Genomic DNA, 18,103 nt, shown 5'->3' with positions numbered 1-18,103 from the left:
CAAAACCAAAAATCAAATACAAAACTTGGTAATTTCTGTAAAGCTTTTATAAATTCATTAAACAGGCTTATAAGAAAAACAAGCTTTCTTCGTTTAAGTTTCTTTAAGAGTATTTAAACAACTTCTTAGAAGTTGTTAAACAAGTCCGAACTTCTATAAGCAGTCAAATTCTGAAGCAAGCTCAATACAAGCTGTATACAAAGTAGATCCTGCGAGATTTCAATTTACAGAAGCTGTTGTGCTAGTTGGGAAGTCTTATGCAAATCATTTTGGCGCACATTACCGAATTTCCCCCAAGACCTTCCTCCCCAACTAACAATTTCGATGTTATAACGATGGTGAGAAGCTTTTTGTCATCACTTATTTCACACCTAAAAGACTCATATAACCCTGTTTATCATTAAAAAGGCCCCCTTTTTTTACTCCTATTAAACCTATAAGAAATTCAATGAAATACTCCTGTAAAGTTTTTCATCAGTAGCCGAATGTGGTATTCGATCCTATAAATGTGCGAAGAAGTACACTGTAAGACTACTGTAAGGTTTCTCATCAGTAGCCGAAAGTGGTATTCGATCCTATAGGTGTGGGAAGAAGTACACTATAAGACTACTGTAAAGTTTGTCATCAACAAACGAAAGTGGTGGAGGAGAAATAAAAAGTGAGGTTGGATATAAAAGGAGGGGAAATAAAAGGAGGAGAAATAAAAAGAAATTAAATTGTGTTGCATTTATACTGATTTTTATTTTAGTATTAACTTTTTTTTATAAACCAAGTTTATCTGAGGAGCTAGGTTGATACTAATAGTATAAAAGAGAAATACTTTAAACTTTACACCAATTTTAACTGTTTTTATATTTTATTTTAAACTATTTAACACACAAAATAATTACAATAACGCACTTGAGAATTTTTAAGTTTGAATAAAAATCAAACACTTTCCAACTAACATTATTGTATTATGACACTGTAAGCACTTCCCAACATCATTATAGCGTGACACTAAACAGAAGTCCAGAGAAGCTTTATACAATGCTTACAGAGAATTTTTCATCGCACCTATAATCCCACTATAAGATACTCCTAAAAAGTTTCTTAGAGGTATAAATATCAGCGTTTACTGATATTCTTTTACCGTGAGTAGTATACCAGTTTTATAGGTGCGAATAGCCCTTTGAGCTCGAAAACCGTAAGCAAAAATGTTAGTTGGGTCCACAGGCAATCCACAAGCTAATAGCTTGTGACGAACAGCGTAAAACGACCTTATGCAGGCCTTTTTACAAAACAATGAAACATTTTAGGGAAACTATAGCTTCGCTAAGGAAACTATCATTTGCATTGGATGTTATAATAAGGCCTTATGGAGGTTGTTATAAGATGTTGAATTTATGAATAAAAAAAAAGATTTTATTGATTTTTTTTTTCTTTTAATTTTTTCTTCTTCTTCTTTTTTGGCCATGTCAATGCTTTTCCTGTCGTTCTGAAATGGGAAGAATTTTATTTTAATTGAAAAAGAACACATTTTTTTTTATTTCACAAATGGCCCCGCCAGGAATCGATCCCACGTACCTCTGCATACCAAGCCACCCAACTAACAATTTTACTTCCACAAGGGTCTAACGAAGATGTTTCGATTTTAGAAATATTGCTTGTATACGACCATAGAAAAGCCCATCTGGCCCACCCGAGAAGCTTGATAGACCTTAGAAGAGTCATATGCAAGTTGATTGGAGAGACTCATAACATGTCTTTAATGCCTTATAGAAACAACCAACATTTGAAATTTGAAAATGTGTATTATTGTTGCAGGCTTTTATTTTTATTTAGAAGCTCTGAGTAGACTTGTCGAAGGGTTGTGAAAGTCTAAACGAGGTATATCCCAAATAGAATAAAGAAAAAAAAATATTTTTTTTTTTCATTTTATTTTTTTTGTACCTATTACATTTTATTTTTTCATTTTCTTCTTTGTTTTCAATCCAGACAAGTTTTGCTTCTCAAATTAAATTTCCAAACACAATTATAATGAGAAAAAAACTTCTTACTTACTTGACGCTATTTTGCTGGATTTGAACCACGTACATCCTGATTGATAGTCCGGTACCTTACCCATCGAGCTACTCAGGTATATAATAAAAGAGTTTCAAATTTGGACTAGTTGAAACCAGAGCTTCCTAAGTGCTTCGATTTATCTTCCTGATGAGTTACACTATCTTAAAGAATATGGTGACCATTTGTGATTTTTTTTTTTCAAAGTTATTATTTTTGGTTATTTTCTGTTTTTTTTTTTTATCTTGACTTTAGACTTTAGAGGTTTCACCCGGATGTCGTCAAGCCCCATTTTTTCGAAGCAGAAAAAAAATCTTTAATTTTTTTGGGCTTTTGGCTTTTTCTTAAAAAATTAGAGAATTAACTTTGTTTTGAACTTATGTAGATAACAAATCTAAAATGTCCATCACTATTTTATATTTAAATAAGTGGAGAAGATTAAAATCTTGTTTTCCTTTCTTCTCCACTTACTTGAATATGAACTCCAAATTGGTCAGTAAACCATTTTTAATATCACTATTTTAAACCAATTACCGATATGAAAAGATTCACTGTTTCATTTATTTCTTTATGAATAAAAAAATCAAAAATGGTCACCATAATGGCACTTATCCAAATATTTCTTATTCTCATGAGTTTGCCTGACAGTTTAAAAAATTTAGCTTGTACTCACTTTCACAGGGCTTCTAGAAATAAAATTAGGGAGCCTAACTTTGCTTAGGCAAACTTATAAAATTAAATGCTTTTTACAATGCTTTGCTTGTACTTAAAGGACTTCTACAAATATAAATAAATATCCCCTAAATTCGCTAAGGCAAACATATAAAACTAAAAGCTTTTCGCGCATGCGCCGGAAATTGAACTTCTTTTTTTCTCACACAGAGATGCAAAACATACAATTATGTAAGTCGTTATATTTGAAAGTGATATTAAACATAATTTTCAATCAAAAACAGTGATTCAACAATTTTTGAATTCAAATATTAGAATGGAGTAACTATAACACATTTATTTTGTGGAATATTTGTTTAAAAAGGCAAAACCGTTTAACTGCGGTTTATTTGAAATTCAACGTAATTTTTTTTAAATGAATATCACGACTCATATACTATTGACATAATTTTGGTAATATAGAACTATAAATTTCGGTAACGAAATTTTGAACGAAAAATTTTTGGCTTTTCGTTTTTCAAGCCTAGTACGCTGCTGAAGCGAAAAGAAATTTTCCATACAAAATTTCGTTAACGAAATCCCGAATAGAAAATTTCGTTTTCTTTTTCGTTTTTCAGTACGCAGCTCTAGCAAAAAATAGGAGAGTTTTCACTCAGTTGTCAATTACTTTTTATTATCCTGTGCATTTTTGTTGACTCCAAGAGCAGTGTTGACGGTCGAATTACGGCATACGTTCGTTAACGAATAGTTGCTATGTGTCTCTATCGTTTTCTAATAATTAAATAGAGACAGAAATAGTCAAAACGTTAACGTATGATTGTAATTCGACCCCTGAAAAAAAAACAGCCCCCAACCATACACTTCAAACCTTAAATCTATAAAATCACATAAAATCTTCCCTGAATCATTCCACCTGTCACAAATTGACATTTCGAAAAAATAAAACACATCAGCTGCTACTACCACTGCCAAAAGCCGCTGTCGCTGGCCGCATATTTACACACCACACACGTGCGAATTTCATATTCATTTCATATTGCAAGTGTATTGAAGCCTACCGTCGCACCGTCAAGTCAGAATTCTCTCACCCGCTCTCTTCCGCTACCGCACACTTTTTTTTCATACAACGACGAATCTTCTACTAAAAAAAAAGACCATTTTCTTCTACTCTATAAGTTCGTTTCGCATTCGGTTTTCTTGTTGGCAGTAAATTTACTTTTCTGCACATGCAGTTTTCCTTTTGTTTCTCTTTTTGGAAATAAATAATAATTATTTATTAAAAAAGAAAGATATAGTTCCTGCAAATTAAAGAAGAGTCAAACGAAAAAACCAGAACCGTCAAAACATTTTTTTTTTCGTGAAACAGAATCAAAACCAAAAAAAAAAACCAATTTTGTGCAAAAAAATGTCGTCCACCATACAACAGCAGCCACTGCTGCAACCAACCAATAATGAAGATGATAAAAAACCGACTTCGACTGCCGACGAACAATTAAATGCAGCTGAAAACTTTAAAAATCAAGGAAATGATTTGCTCAAAAGTAAGTTTTAAACTTGCGAGACACTTTTTTCTAGAAACATTCTGTGGAATTGTGGAAGAAAATTCATATCTTGTCTCGACTGCGCTTACTTCCCACATAACCTCAATATCTATCATTTTTTTTTTCTTACTTCTTTCAATAATGTGAGAGATTTTTTTGTAAATGGCAAAGGGTTTCGTTTCGTACAAAACAAGCACATCGTTGTCGTTGTCCTAAAGATACGACAACGAGACAAGGGTACTCTCGAATCACGCAAAAGGGTGTCCTGTCCCACGCACTTTTCCAATCCAATCAGGTGCGGATTTGTGTCAGTCTCAGAAAATTGACTCGTCTCTGATTTTTTGTTTTTTTGGAAGATAATTTAATTTGTTTACAAAGATTTTTAGAGTAAAAACATAATTTCTTTTCTATTTTCTTGCCCTACAAAAGCGTGTACTTTGTTGCCGATGTCAAATAATGATGTAAGCAATTGTTGTCACGTTGTATTGCTATGACAAAGATAGCAATTAAAAAAAAAATATAATATAAACCTTGAGAATAGAATTGCTTCTATGTTTCTATTTGACTATAATCAAATGTAAAACAATGGAGTTTGTGTTGATTAATCTTCTGTTCTATCTTGGCGATAGTGCATTTTTGTTTTATAACTTCAAACATAGATTTCATGGATAAAAAAAGCAGGTAGCTGACTTTTTTGTAGGTTATATTTTTCTTCTTTTCCTGTCTTCGAAACAAAACCACGCCATATGACAAAGTACCTTGGTGTTTTTACTTTTATTTGTTTTGTTATTTTGATAGGAATTTCATGGTACTTCCTTACAAATATCACACAACATTATTATAAACAGAATGACCTTCAGACATTTCGAAGGAAACCTTAACCTGGCTTGTGTTTTGGTTTTTTCTTGTATATATTGACTGATTGTCTTTTTTTTTCCAAATAGGTATTCTACTCTGCTGTAACTTATGTAATATGATCTATGTTGAATGAAGCCAAACAAGTTTTATTTTTTTTTGTTATTATTTTTGTCTTTTAAACTTCTTTGGAGAAGTAACATTTCTGTGAAAGGAAACCATTTTAAATGAATCAAATTCAAAACTTTTTGTCGTCCTTGTTATAAAAGTTTAAGAATTGGTGTCTCGTTTTAGTTGGATAGTATTAAACTATAATTTATGTTAAAATAATTGAACCTAAGGCAAAAATGTTTGAAATATTAATAACTCAATGTCTGCTCTAAAAAAAAAAGAAAAAAAGAAGATTTAACAGGTACTTTAAAACCTTAACGGCCATATTATTCACTAGTTTAAAAAATACATCTGGATGTAAAATTGTCAAATGTCAAGAATAAATCCAAATACAAAATAGTTATCCCGATTTAAACTATGAAATTATTTAAAAAATAGTTAAAAATGACTATTTTTTCCTCTATGTCAACGGTTCTCAACCTTTGAGAGTGTGCGGAGGGCGGACCCCTAGCAAAAAAATTGTCAGCTGGCGAACCCCTTTTAAGAATAAATTTAATTTATTATTATCACAACAAAAACATTACTGTTAAAAAAAGAGCCAAGTTCTCCTATGTTGAAATTATGCTGGCACAAAAAGTACTGAGATGTAAAAGTGTACCAAGTTCTAAAGTTTGGGTTCAAATTCGTATCAATAAAATTTTGATTGTTCTCTTGACAATTTTTCTTTTAATTTCCGATTTTTAAAGTTATTTCAAAAATTGCCAAGTAAACAATCAAAATTTTATTGATACGAATTTGAACCCAAACTTTAGAACTTGGTACACTTTTACATCTCAGTACTTTTTGGGCCAGCATAATTTCAACATAGGAGAACTTGGCTCTTTTTTTAACAGTAATGTTTTTGTTGTGATTTCACTACTTTTTGCAAGGTAAGGCTGTAGAATTGAAAATCTCTATATTTGATGAAAATTCAGTGAAAATGGGCGGTGGCCACGCCCCCTGGCTGAAATTCTCAAATTTTAAATTTTTTCCTTTGTATAAACTACCAACTCTACCATTCTACCAAATTTCAAGATTCTAAGATAATCAGAAGTGCTCTATAATATTTGATGAAAATTCAGCGGAAATGGGCGGATGCCACGCCCCTTGAATTGAAAATCTCAAATTTTCTATTTTTTTCTTTGTATACACCACAAGTCCTATCACCGTGTAAAATTTCAAGTTTCTACGATAAAGGGAAGTTCTCCATAATTTTGATGATCTGTCAGTGAGTGAATCAGTCAGTCAGTCAGTCAGTTACGGTTTTTGAGATTTTCGAAGCCCTATATCTCAGAAACTACTCATCGTAGCAAGCTGAAATTTTGTGAGTTTTGTTTTGACTAGCTTAACAAATGAAGCGAGTTTGAAATTTCTAGTATCTTTGGTGTGGAAGTTAGAGGGGGGTCGAAAATGGCCTGAGTTGTTTCCTGTAAATAAGGGTGTAGTGCCAAAGTTGCTAGAGAACCTGGCTGGGCACTACCGTGCCCCTTGATGTGAAAGAATCTTTAAATTAACAATTATACCCTGTTGCTTACTGTGAATCCTGCCCATCAGGCCGGAGAAAAAATAAAATTGAAAAATAGAAAAACAATACCACCCGAAAAAGTTGCATTGGGTTCAAAAAAGTATAAAAAGATTTTTTTAATTTCTAAAATGACCGCTAAGGGTCGCGGTCGGAATTCGCATTTAAAATTGAAAAAAAAAAAAAACAAAACAAAATAAGATTATAAAATACATACATATATGTACATATCTTGCATTTTTTTTTTTTTTTTTTTATTAATTTTGCATTTTGGTTTTTTTTTTTTAAATTAATTTATGCGTTTATTTTTCTTTAAAAAGCCTCCATTAATTATTTCTCATTGCAATTGAAACCTGAATAAAATGAGCCTAAAAAACAAACGATAGAACAGGATAGGAGTAAAAACATTTTCTAATTATTTTTCAGTTTAAAACTTTAGTTTTAGTTTCTTAATTTATTTTATATACTTAATCCTTATTATTTGCATTGGAATTTGCGATCCCTAGCGGTAGGAAAAGATATTAAAAAAAATCAATAAATTTTGCGGGTTGTTGAATTTTGAATTTCCAGAAAATTAAATTTCACTCCGGCAGCAGTAGGCAGTATTTCATGTCATTACCTACATAGAATAGCAATTCGTGGTCCTTTTAAAATTATTAGGTCACCAAAAACGAGGAAGGTTTCACACAAGTACTCGAGGTATAAACGGATCGCTAACATTAATGCAGTAGACTGATATTAAGTTAACGACATTTTCGAATAGACGTTTGTACCTGCATATGTACATAAAAAATTTATTTTAATAAGAAGAATAATTTAAAAGAACGCAGTCCTTATATTGTCATTTTTTTTTTTACTAAAATGCAACTCGCAATATTTTATCTTGATTTATAGGCAAGTCTGAGGTATTATTGGGGGTGTAAATGGTTCACAGGTCGAGAAATGTAAAGACCATCTTGGTTGTCACTTTTAGGAAGATCAAACTTTGTTGGTACTTCTTCACCAAGAAGTGTTCTCTTGTCCATTCTTCCGGTTCCGGCATTGCATTCCTCATTTCAGGTAATTTTGGTAAATTTTTAAAAATCGTTCAAATCATTAAAATTACCAAAAAATCACTTAACAAGCGAAACAGCACCCAAGAAATTAATAAATCCGGAAGATTTCTCTTAAAAAGAATATAATCCATTGTTTTTATTCAAGTACTAAGCGCTAGACTACCGATTTTGAGGTCCTAACAAATATTGAGTCCTAACTAATACTCGGTATAAATTTGACAGTACTAGGGCTCAGAACTTTTGTGAAGAAATCACTTGGTACTGATTTGAGTGCTAACGATTGGTATAATAACCAAGTACTAGCCGATTTTTAGGATCTAGCTAGGACCAGGTCCTAACTAGTACTCGGTCCTAAATTGACAGTTTTAGGACCTAGTACATGGTTGAAGAAATGAGTTGGTACTTATTTGAGTACCAACTTTAGGACTAGGACCGGTTTTAGTGTTAGGACTCTGTGAAGAAATCGGCCGTTACGAAGTTAGTAATCGAGGTCTTGGATGTTTTGGTTGGGTAAATAGGGGTCCGAATATCATAGATTTGGGTTTATTTTTGACATTTCAATTTTTCAAACTAGTGAATAATATGGCCGTAAGAGGTAAAAGAGCATACAAAATGATGTTAACTAATGAATTGGAGAAAGAATGGTAATGAAATACATTTTGTATTTAAGTGAAAGATTCGTGCCTGGCCAAGTATTGACCACTGTGGCTTTTACTTGGCTTTTAAAAATAAATCATTATAAGTAGGTTATAAAATATAAAGTCTAGTAAAGTATTAAGAAATGATTGATGTGACCAATTGACCAATTTAGAGTTTATAATCGAAAGTGGAGAAGATAATAAAGTCTTGTAAAGTACCTAGTAAGAACTTTTCAGGCTAACTTTTTATTTCGGTGTGACAAAAGAAATAATGACCTTTCTTTTAATAAGAAAGCCGGTATAGGTCATGGTATAAAAAGAGAAGGTATGATCATTAGAAAAAAACTCAGTATCGAGAACTGTCAAAACTTATAGCTACTTAAGGTTTTGACAGCCCAGCCCATTGAAATTGTTGTTGTAAACAAATTTGTCTTGGAAATTGTTGTTGCTTTTGACTTTGCCAAATGCCAAACGTCAAAACCTTATTACCCCATTTTGTAAGATGGCGGCTCTAATGATCATACCTTGTCTTTTTATCCCATGGGTATAGGTAGCTGTCTAAGACCACAGTACACATATAAGCTATTATATTGCGAATGAAGTCAGCGCATCAGATGACTGTAATTGCAAACAAACAAAAAAAACTATAGCGTTTGACATTCCTCTCATAGAGTTTTTAGGAGTTTGGCAGCTGTACAAAAGTCTCAAGCGTATTACGTTTGACCTTATCTCAGATCATCACCCCTTAATTTATTTTTAAAAATTTTAGTCAAATCCCTTATATCTTTGGTTCCCATCCTGACAAAATCTTTCTCTAGAATAAACTCATATCTTTTCACCCCGGGTGCAACATTTATACTCATTCGAATTTAATTTACAAACAAACACAAATATATTTTAATTAAACTTTAATTTGAAAGGGTACATTTAGATCTGTTTATTCTTGATTTAGCTATAAAATTTAAATTAAATAAGTAAATCGTTACTAGGAAGGGTTCAAAGTGCGATCGCGGGTGACAAAAAATCGGCCCTACCTTTTTAGATCTTAGTACAAAAACATAAAAGTCTGTTAATTTTCAAACACTGATTTCTTACTTCATACATAATATCGAATGGTATAATCAATAATCTTAAAACTTACAAAATAAATAAGAAAAAAAAAAACGTGAAAAAATACAAAGAGGAATTTAAATTCGAAGCTATCGCGGGTGCAACAAGTTTACAAAACAACCGAAAATAAGTAACGGCAAAGAATACACCAACAAAATATTATTTTCTTGTATACAAACAACTACCTAACATGTGTCACCACCATGTCTAACAAGTAATTTAACCTCAAGCTGTCGGTAATGGAAATTTTGAGCCTGTACTACCAGACGTGATTTTTGCAGTTCGTACTGACTCTTGCATTAAAGCCTTCCCAAGCGCAATAAAACCAATGTTTCTGTTAAATTTTGCCTTATTTATGTTTGTTTTTATTGAAAACAGTTATTTTACATTGTCATTATTACAAAAAAGTAACATTGAAAATTAGAAATTATGCTGAAGATCGTCTATAGCGGAATGGCCTATAACGATTATTATAAATAACTGCATTAATAACAACTATTGGAAAACTCCAAGTCTAGTTCCAATAAATTTAAAAGATTTCAGTTCAATTTTACTCTTGTCGAATCTTGAGAAAATCCTGAAAAAAGTTTTGTTTGAAAAAAAAACTTCTTATTTTCCTACGGTAAATAATATGATCCCCTCACACAGTTCGGGTCGAAAGGATCATTCGACTGAGCATGCTTTATTTTACATATGTTGAAGTCTGATACGAAGTTAGACAAAATTGTCAAGAAAAGGAGTTATGATAGCTTCAGATTCTTTGATTTTCAGAACTTTCCATTAAATACAACGGTGGCAGGTGAGAGGGGTGAATATTTTCTATTTCAGAATATCGCTAGACATTTTATTTAAAATGCTAAAAGGCGATATTGTAGTATTTGTCTTCAATAGGAAAATTGATATCAATTTTTTTTTAAGTTATGAAATTCAAGACCATTATTTTTTTTTGCAAGGTTCAAAATATATGATATTAATCTAAGGGTATTGCATATTTTCGATTTTTTACCCTGGACTACATGATTTTTTTTAAATTTTATTTATAATTTTATTATATTGAAGAAAAAAGAAAAAAAAAAGAGGTAAAAACTTATAGTTAGTTGTCCGCTTTTTTTTGTATCATTTTTTAAATGATGATTTTCGACCAAAAAACATCATGCCAATGGCTCTCTCATTTTACTTCAAACATTTTTTTGACTTTATAATACATTTTCTGGAAAATGTTCCGTAACAACAACATCATAAATATTCATAAAAAAACTTATCTGGATAAGACTTAAATTAGAAAATACATAAATTTGTGACGCTACAAGGTCATGAAACACCAAAGCACAGTGACTTAAACTCTCAATCATTCCTCACTCACACGTATTCCCATAGTAAAATACAAATTAAGAATAACCTACCTTAAAAAAACTTATGAATGTTTATATCTTAATTTCAGCTAAGGATTTTTCCAAAGCGATAGAGATGTACACCAAAGCTATAGAACTTAATCCCAATAATGCTATATACTACGCAAACCGTAGTTTAGCCCATTTACGGCAGGAGAGTTTTGGATCTGCCCTTCAAGATGGTATTGCTGCAGTTAAATCAGATCCAGCATACTTGAAGGGTTATTATAGACGAGCAGCCGCTCAGATGTCATTAGGAAAATTCAAACAAGCTTTATCAGATTTTGAATATGTAAGATTTCAATATATTAATGCAGATAAAATAATTTCAAAAAAATCATTTAAAAGGTATCCAAGTGCAGACCAAATGATAAAGAAGCTAAAATGAAATTTACAGAGTGTAATAAAATTGTAAAAATGCGTGCATTTGAACGTGCCATTGCTGTAGATAAACCCGAAAAGACACTCTCCGAGATGTTCCGTGATTTGGAAAATATAAGTAAGTTTAATCGTTAAATTAATAAAATTTTAATTAATTATTTTGTTTCGATATAGCTATTGAAGATGATTATCAAGGTCCGGCGTTGGAGGATGGAAAAGTTACAATTAAGTTTATGGAAGATCTTATGGAACATTATAAGAAACAAAAGAAACTCCATCGAAAATATGCCTACAAAGTTGGTTTAAAATTATTTCATATTAAACTGAATTTATGTAATGCATAAATATTTCTCTTTTAGATCCTTTGTGACATTGATGTCTATCTGCGCAGTCAACCGTCCCTGGTGGATATTCATGTGCCAGATGAATCAAAATTCACAATTTGTGGCGATATTCATGGTCAGTTTTATGATCTAATGAATATTTTCAGCATCAATGGGCTACCATCGCCTACCAATCCGTATTTGTTCAATGGAGACTTTGTGGACAGAGGCTCATTTTCAGTGGAATGTATTTTCACGTTGTTTGGATTTAAATTGCTATATCCTGATCATTTCTTCCTGTCAAGAGGTATGTTTTTTTTTTTAATGTTTTGTTTTGATATTTTTATTTCAAATGCCTGCATAGCATTATTTTTCGATGTTGGGAAGATGTTCACGTGGGGAAGTAAGGATGAAATGAAGAAGGGAATTGTGTTTTTTTTTTTGTATCAATAATAATTATAATTTATATCAATAATTTTTAAGCAAAATATAGGGACAAAATCTACAGACGCTTAGGTGAAGCTGGAAAGTAAAAGAAGTTGTATTTTTAATTTACTACCTGTCAGCCGTATGGCTTCACTAAAATCTCCGCTTCTTTTATTTCACATTGATTGAACTAATGTGAATTTCCATTTGCCACAAAAAATCAATTATTTTTGATCCGAGATAAAAAAATACCGGGAAATACTGGTATCTCAAATTCTATTTGTCAAAAGAGATAATTTTTTTTTTGATCCGAGATCAAATTTTTTAGATCTCGATTTTTAACGAGATTTGGCACGTTCAAACAGTTAACATAAAGCTATCGGATAGCTTTCTGTTGTTGTAAACAGTGTTAAAAAATAGCAAAGAAACGAACCATTTTTTGTCAAAAAATAATCTGAAGGTATCCGAGAATTTTTGGTATACCTCAGGTATTCGAGTGATGAGCTGATAAACATTTGGCTATTTTTTATTTTGATTTCTATTCGCACGATTATTTAGCTTGAAAATAAAATAAATTTGCAAGAATTAAAGTTAAATCGATTCTGCAAGTACTATGCAACAATAAAAAAACAGGAATTTGCTCAAAAGAAACAATTTCCTGTAATATTTTCATTTTTTTTTTGTAGCTTCTTTGGCAAGCTATCTGGATAGCTCAAAGAGATATTCCAGATACGGGTATCCCAGATAGCCTATCCGATAGCTGTTTGAACGTGCCCATGTGCTCCACATGACCAAGCCATTCTTTTTGGTAGGGTAGCGTACTTGTACATCCTGTAAAACTCGTTGCTGTACCTTCCTCTCCAATCAATATAAATGTAACCAAAAATCACCAAAAGAATTTTTCTCTCAAAACAATCAAAAGATTTCAGCATCTCGACTAGAATAAGAAAGTTGTAAAGTAGTCCATTGAAATGTTACAAAATTTTGACCGAACCTTGCATTTTGGGTAGGACAAGATTTTTTTGTTTTGATGTGTAGAAGAGGTTAATGTGAGTATACAATCTAGTTTTCGGGGTTGAAAGCCCCCCCATTTGGCCGCCATCTTGGAAAAAGTGGTGTAAACTGTTTTTTATCGATATCTTGCGAACCGTATGTCCCACAAAAAAATTGTCAACATCCTTTTTGTTGATAATTTATTTTTCTATAATTTTGAATAAGGTACTTTTTTCTGTAAAACTGAAAATAAGAAAGTTATACTTCAAAATAGATGTACATTTTCAAGAAAAAAAGGGGCTATAACTTTTTTTCTACAACTTTTATTGAAAAAATACTCATGACAATTTTTAAAGATCATTTAATTTCCAACAATTTAATGTGCTCATTTTGCAGATTTCTTTTATATAAAGCTGATGCAATGGTTTCACAAAAAAAGGTAACAATTTATTTTCGTACTTTTATACAGGGTGAATCAGGAGCATTGCGCCAAAAAGCTAGAGCATGTAGGTTGGGTCGAGACACGAAAAAAAAACGTATAAGAGGGGGTCTATTGTTTAGCAGGGAGGGGCAATTTAAAAAAAAATTGACTTAATTTGGAAAAAAAATTATCAAAAATCAACGGTAACACCTACAATGACGTGCTATACCTTTTTGTAAAGCCAAAACTCTAGTTTCTTACAAAAATTTTAAACAAAGCCATTTTATGGAACAGTTTTTGAAGAATTAATTTTGAAAATCAAAATTTTGAAAAAAAATTGGAAAATAAATTTTAAATTAATTTTTTTCAAAATTGTATGTAATTAAGTACTATTTAAGTTTTTAAAATTCGATTCTCTTATTTATTTTTAAACCAAAATAGAAAAACCTAAAAACAGAAAATAAAGAGGTTTTTTTTAAGAAAAAAATAGTTTTGGTTTTTTGTTAATTTCTTGAAATTGACAAGATATTTTTTAATTCGGTTTTCAATTTTTTTTTTTAAATAAATAAGAGAATCGAATTTTAAAAACTAAAATAGTACTTAAATACATACAATTTTGAAAAAAAAAATTAGTTTAAAATTTTTGTTTCCAATTTTTTTTTTAAGTTTTGGCTTTACAAAAAGGTATAGCACGTCATTGTAGGTGTTACCGTTGATTTTTGATAATTTTTTTCCAAATTAAGTCAATTTTTTTTTAAATTGCCCCTCCCTGCTAAACAATAGACCCCCTCTTATACGTTTTTTTTTTTTCGTGTCTCGACCCAACCTACATGCTCTAGCTTTTTGGCGCAATGCTCCTGATTCACCCTGTATAAAAGTACGAAAATAAATTGTTACCTTTTTTTGTGAAACCATTGCATCAGCTTTATATAAAAGAAATCTGCAAAATGAGCACATTAAATTGTTGGAAATTAAATGATCTTTAAAAATTGTCATGAGTATTTTTTCAATAAAAGTTGTAGAAAAAAAGTTATAGCCCCTTTTTTTCTTGAAAATGTACATCTATTTTGAAGTATAACTTTCTTATTTTCAGTTTTACAGAAAAAAGTACCTTATTCAAAATTATAGAAAAATAAATTATCAACAAAAACGATGTTGACAATTTTTTTGTGGGACATACGGTTCGCAAGATATCTATAAAAAACAGTTTACACCACTTTTTCCAAGATGGCGGCCAAATGGGGGGGCTTTCAACCCCGAAAACTAGATTGTATACTCAAATTAACCTCCTCTACACATCAAAACAAAAAAATCTTGTCCTACCCAAAATGCAAGGTTAATGTAACATTTCAATGGACTAAAGGAAAATTTTTTAATATAAAAACCTATGACCTTTACCAACTCGAAGTTATGGTTGTCTATGGTGTGCAATACTTCGGTGTTCAGTGTTCTTTTTTTGACAACGTCATAAATATTGACCGTTAAACCCATTTTTGTGGCTTTCGTTTCGATGCCCACAAAAGCGTCACTGATATGACGCTGTGTTCTTCCGATTAATTCAAAATCGTCGGCATTTGAAAAGTGTTGTGTTGACATTAGAGATCTGTATAATATTTTTTTCAAAAACAAAGTTAAAGAAGTCGAATGACTTCTTAAACTGTCCATTATGAATTGTTGTTGATTTTAAACGGGTTTTAGTTATCAAAAACGATGATAAGAAAACAATAGTCAACTCTCACTATAACAGAGGTTTTGAGTTCGAATCCAAAGATGTCAAATGCACGCATACTTCAAGGGTTAACACTCTTAAAAAAGCTACGTTAATCAAAAAAAAATCTAAACATGTAAATTACATATAAAGTATTATATTTGTAAAAAGGTGTGTATACATTTTTTTTGTTTAATTTCTTTGTTTTTTTTGGCTACCGAGGATTCGGCCAACTTCTTCACTATTGTACGGTATTACGCATTATTTTGGACTTAAGGTCAAAAACAAAACATCAAATTGAATTTATTTCATAAAGTCCATAAAACAAAAACAAATTCTTGTTTACGTTTTCTTCTTCTTCTTATTGTACGGTATTATTTCACACGGTTCGATGATTTTTTGTTTTGCTTTTGGCGTAGAATTAGTCTATCCTTCGATAATTTGAAAGATTTAAAACTGAAAAAGTTATGTAAAGAGGACCGTAGCTAATGCTTACTATGGAAATTGCGTCTTACTTCAGTTTAACATTTCAGTTCAACTTTTGGTACAAGCAGGTTAAGTTAATAGTGTTTTTGCTTTTGAGCGTAGTGACTGGCGCCATCTAGCTGTGACCCGTTCTTTATAATAGGCTTTTCCGTAACATAGAGTTTTATAAAATCCAGCAATAACACTTGTGTTTGTTACTAAACTTTTTCGTTTCTTTTACTTCCAGGCAATCATGAAAGTATCAACATGAACCAAATGTATGGATTTACCGGCGAAGTAACTGCCAAATATACAAGTACAATGGCAGATATCTTCACTCAAGTGTTCAACTGGCTGCCATTATGTCATTGTATAAATAATAAGATCCTCGTTATGCATGGTGGACTCTTCTCTAGTGATAATGTGACGCTTGATGACATTCGTAAAATTGAGCGTAACTGCCAGCCACCAGAAGAAGGCATCATGTGTGAATTATTGTGGTCTGATCCACAAGCATGGGCGGGCCGTGGTCCATCAAAGAGAGGTGTAGGCATACAATTTGGTCCAGATATTACAGAGGCTTTCTGTAAACGTAACAATCTAGACTATATAGTAAGAAGTCATGAAGTCAAAGATATGGGTTATGAGGAAACTCATGACGGAAAGTGCATTACCGTATTTTCTGCTCCAAATTATTGGTAAGTTTTTTCTCATATTTTTTGAAAGTCTTACAACTTTTTTGAAAAATTTCAGCGATACAATGGGAAATATGGGAGCGTTTATAACAATCAAAGGCAACGATCTGAGACCAAAGTTCCAGCCGTTTGTGTCTGTGGTAAGTTATTAAGTTTAGTTTATTTTTATATCGAAAAGTATAAACTGTTTCATCTCAATTTTAGCCTCATCCGGACGTCAAGCCGATGGCTTATGCAAATAGCTTAATGAGTTTACTAGCGTAGTCACATTTATGTTAAACAAATCAAATTCAATCAAATAATAATTAAATACAAAAAGAAAAAAACAACAACAACAAAAAGAAAATTAAATAAACAGATAAAAAACCAATCAAGCAATCTACAAACAGAGCATAAAGCTTTTAAACAGAAACAACAACAATTAAAACTGTAAGGAGAATAGCATTCTAAACACAGAAAACAACAACAACAAACCGCATATCACGATAATCACGCATTGACTAGAAAAACAAAAACAGTCTCCTCTAAGAATTAACCCATTCCTTCATATAAATACGTGTACAATGTACATTCTTTACACAATTTTTTAGATTTATTATTATACTTTTACACGTTGATGTGTACGAATTTGTTAAAATTTGAGATTTAAGAACTTTTTTTTTATGAGTTATCTGTCCCCGAATCCCACAACAAAAAAAAAAAGAAAAACACCACACAACAGCAACGACCTAGTCCCAAAGATTTTTCCATCGCTAAACTTTTGCTGCTGATGCTGCTGCTGCTGCTGCTATTGATGCTGCTGCTCTAAGCCTTGGATTCTTCGTTTCGTGTTTAAAAGCCGGTGCGCGCGTATGTTATAAGTGAATTATAGGAATATATATATATATAAAAAAAAAGAAAAAAGATTGAAAACAAACAAATGTTTTAAAAATATGTTAATATTGTTTTCAGTTTTATATAACTGTGTAAATAAAATTATAAATGAACAGTTATAAAAATTATTATGTACAAGAATAACATTTTCACATTTTTTAGATCCTTATTTTAAAAATTAAAAAAACAAAAAAAATAAATTAAAAAAAAAAAATAACAAAAACAAAAATTATAATAAAAAATAAAAACAAAAAATCGAAGCGACAAAGTGAGCGATAGTTTTAATAAAGGTGAACAAATAATAGCGTCTTAAAAATATAATGGAATTATTAATTTTTGTTTTAGATTGGGAAAAGATATAAATAATTCTTTGGCGCCGCGCCGGGTATGATGATGAATGATAGTTTGCCAGAAAATGCGATTGAAGTTGAGCTAATGTATGAAAGTCGATGCAGTTTTGAGCATTGATCCTCTTATTTTTTAGGAAAGAGTTACTCTAAATTTATGTTTTTTGATACCAAATAAGAGTTCATTTTGTGACTTAACCCCTTTGTACCCGGAAGCAAAGAATTATGCATCAGAAATTAAACTGGTTTCTAACACCATTGTAACGTGGGACTCCAAATAAAAGAAAACATTTTAAAAAACTCAAATCACTATCACCAAATTCGGGGTTTGGTCACTTATGAAATTACAATCTAAGTCCTATCGAGGCCGCTATTTCCCTAAATACCAAGGGCTAGTTTTATTACATGTTGTTTGGACATTGAATCTAATGAGAAAATCAATTTTTTTTACACGAAGGATCAGTGAGCTCGAACGACTATTTCTGTTTTCTACC

At 31.3% G+C, this 18,103-nt stretch overlaps 1 protein-coding gene across 1 annotated transcript; it reads left to right on the top strand.

Annotated features, from left to right (window-relative positions):
* Positions 1–3,767: 3,767 nt before the first annotated feature.
* On the top strand, positions 3,768–17,133 carry LOC129914569 (serine/threonine-protein phosphatase 5). The gene is made up of 8 exons (XM_055993888.1): positions 3,768–4,256; positions 11,028–11,269; positions 11,326–11,476; positions 11,533–11,654; positions 11,718–11,988; positions 15,942–16,392; positions 16,448–16,529; positions 16,594–17,133. The coding sequence occupies exons 1-8, from the start codon at positions 4,121–4,123 to the stop codon at positions 16,651–16,653; spliced, it is 1,515 nt and encodes a 504-aa protein (XP_055849863.1). The 5' UTR covers positions 3,768–4,120; the 3' UTR covers positions 16,654–17,133.
* Positions 17,134–18,103: the final 970 nt, after the last annotated feature.

This window comes from Episyrphus balteatus, chromosome 3 (genome assembly GCF_945859705.1).
Source record: "Episyrphus balteatus chromosome 3, idEpiBalt1.1, whole genome shotgun sequence".
Lineage (NCBI taxonomy): Eukaryota > Metazoa > Arthropoda > Insecta > Diptera > Syrphidae > Episyrphus > Episyrphus balteatus.
Note: the sequence above shows the minus strand (reverse complement) of the source record. Positions and strands in the feature narration are given on the sequence as shown.

What these genes read in the sequence shown, in the direction of transcription:
- LOC129914569 (XM_055993888.1), top strand. Translation starts at nt 4,121, where the DNA reads ATGTCGTCCACCATACAACAGCAGCCACTGCTGCAACCAACCAATAAT. An exon ending in AGGAAATGATTTGCTCAAAA is followed by an intron (nt 4,257 to 11,027) that starts GTAAGTTTTAAA and finishes TCTTAATTTCAG; the next exon opens with CTAAGGATTTTTCCAAAGCG. An exon ending in ATCGAAAATATGCCTACAAA is followed by an intron (nt 11,655 to 11,717) that starts GTTGGTTTAAAA and finishes TTTCTCTTTTAG; the next exon opens with ATCCTTTGTGACATTGATGT.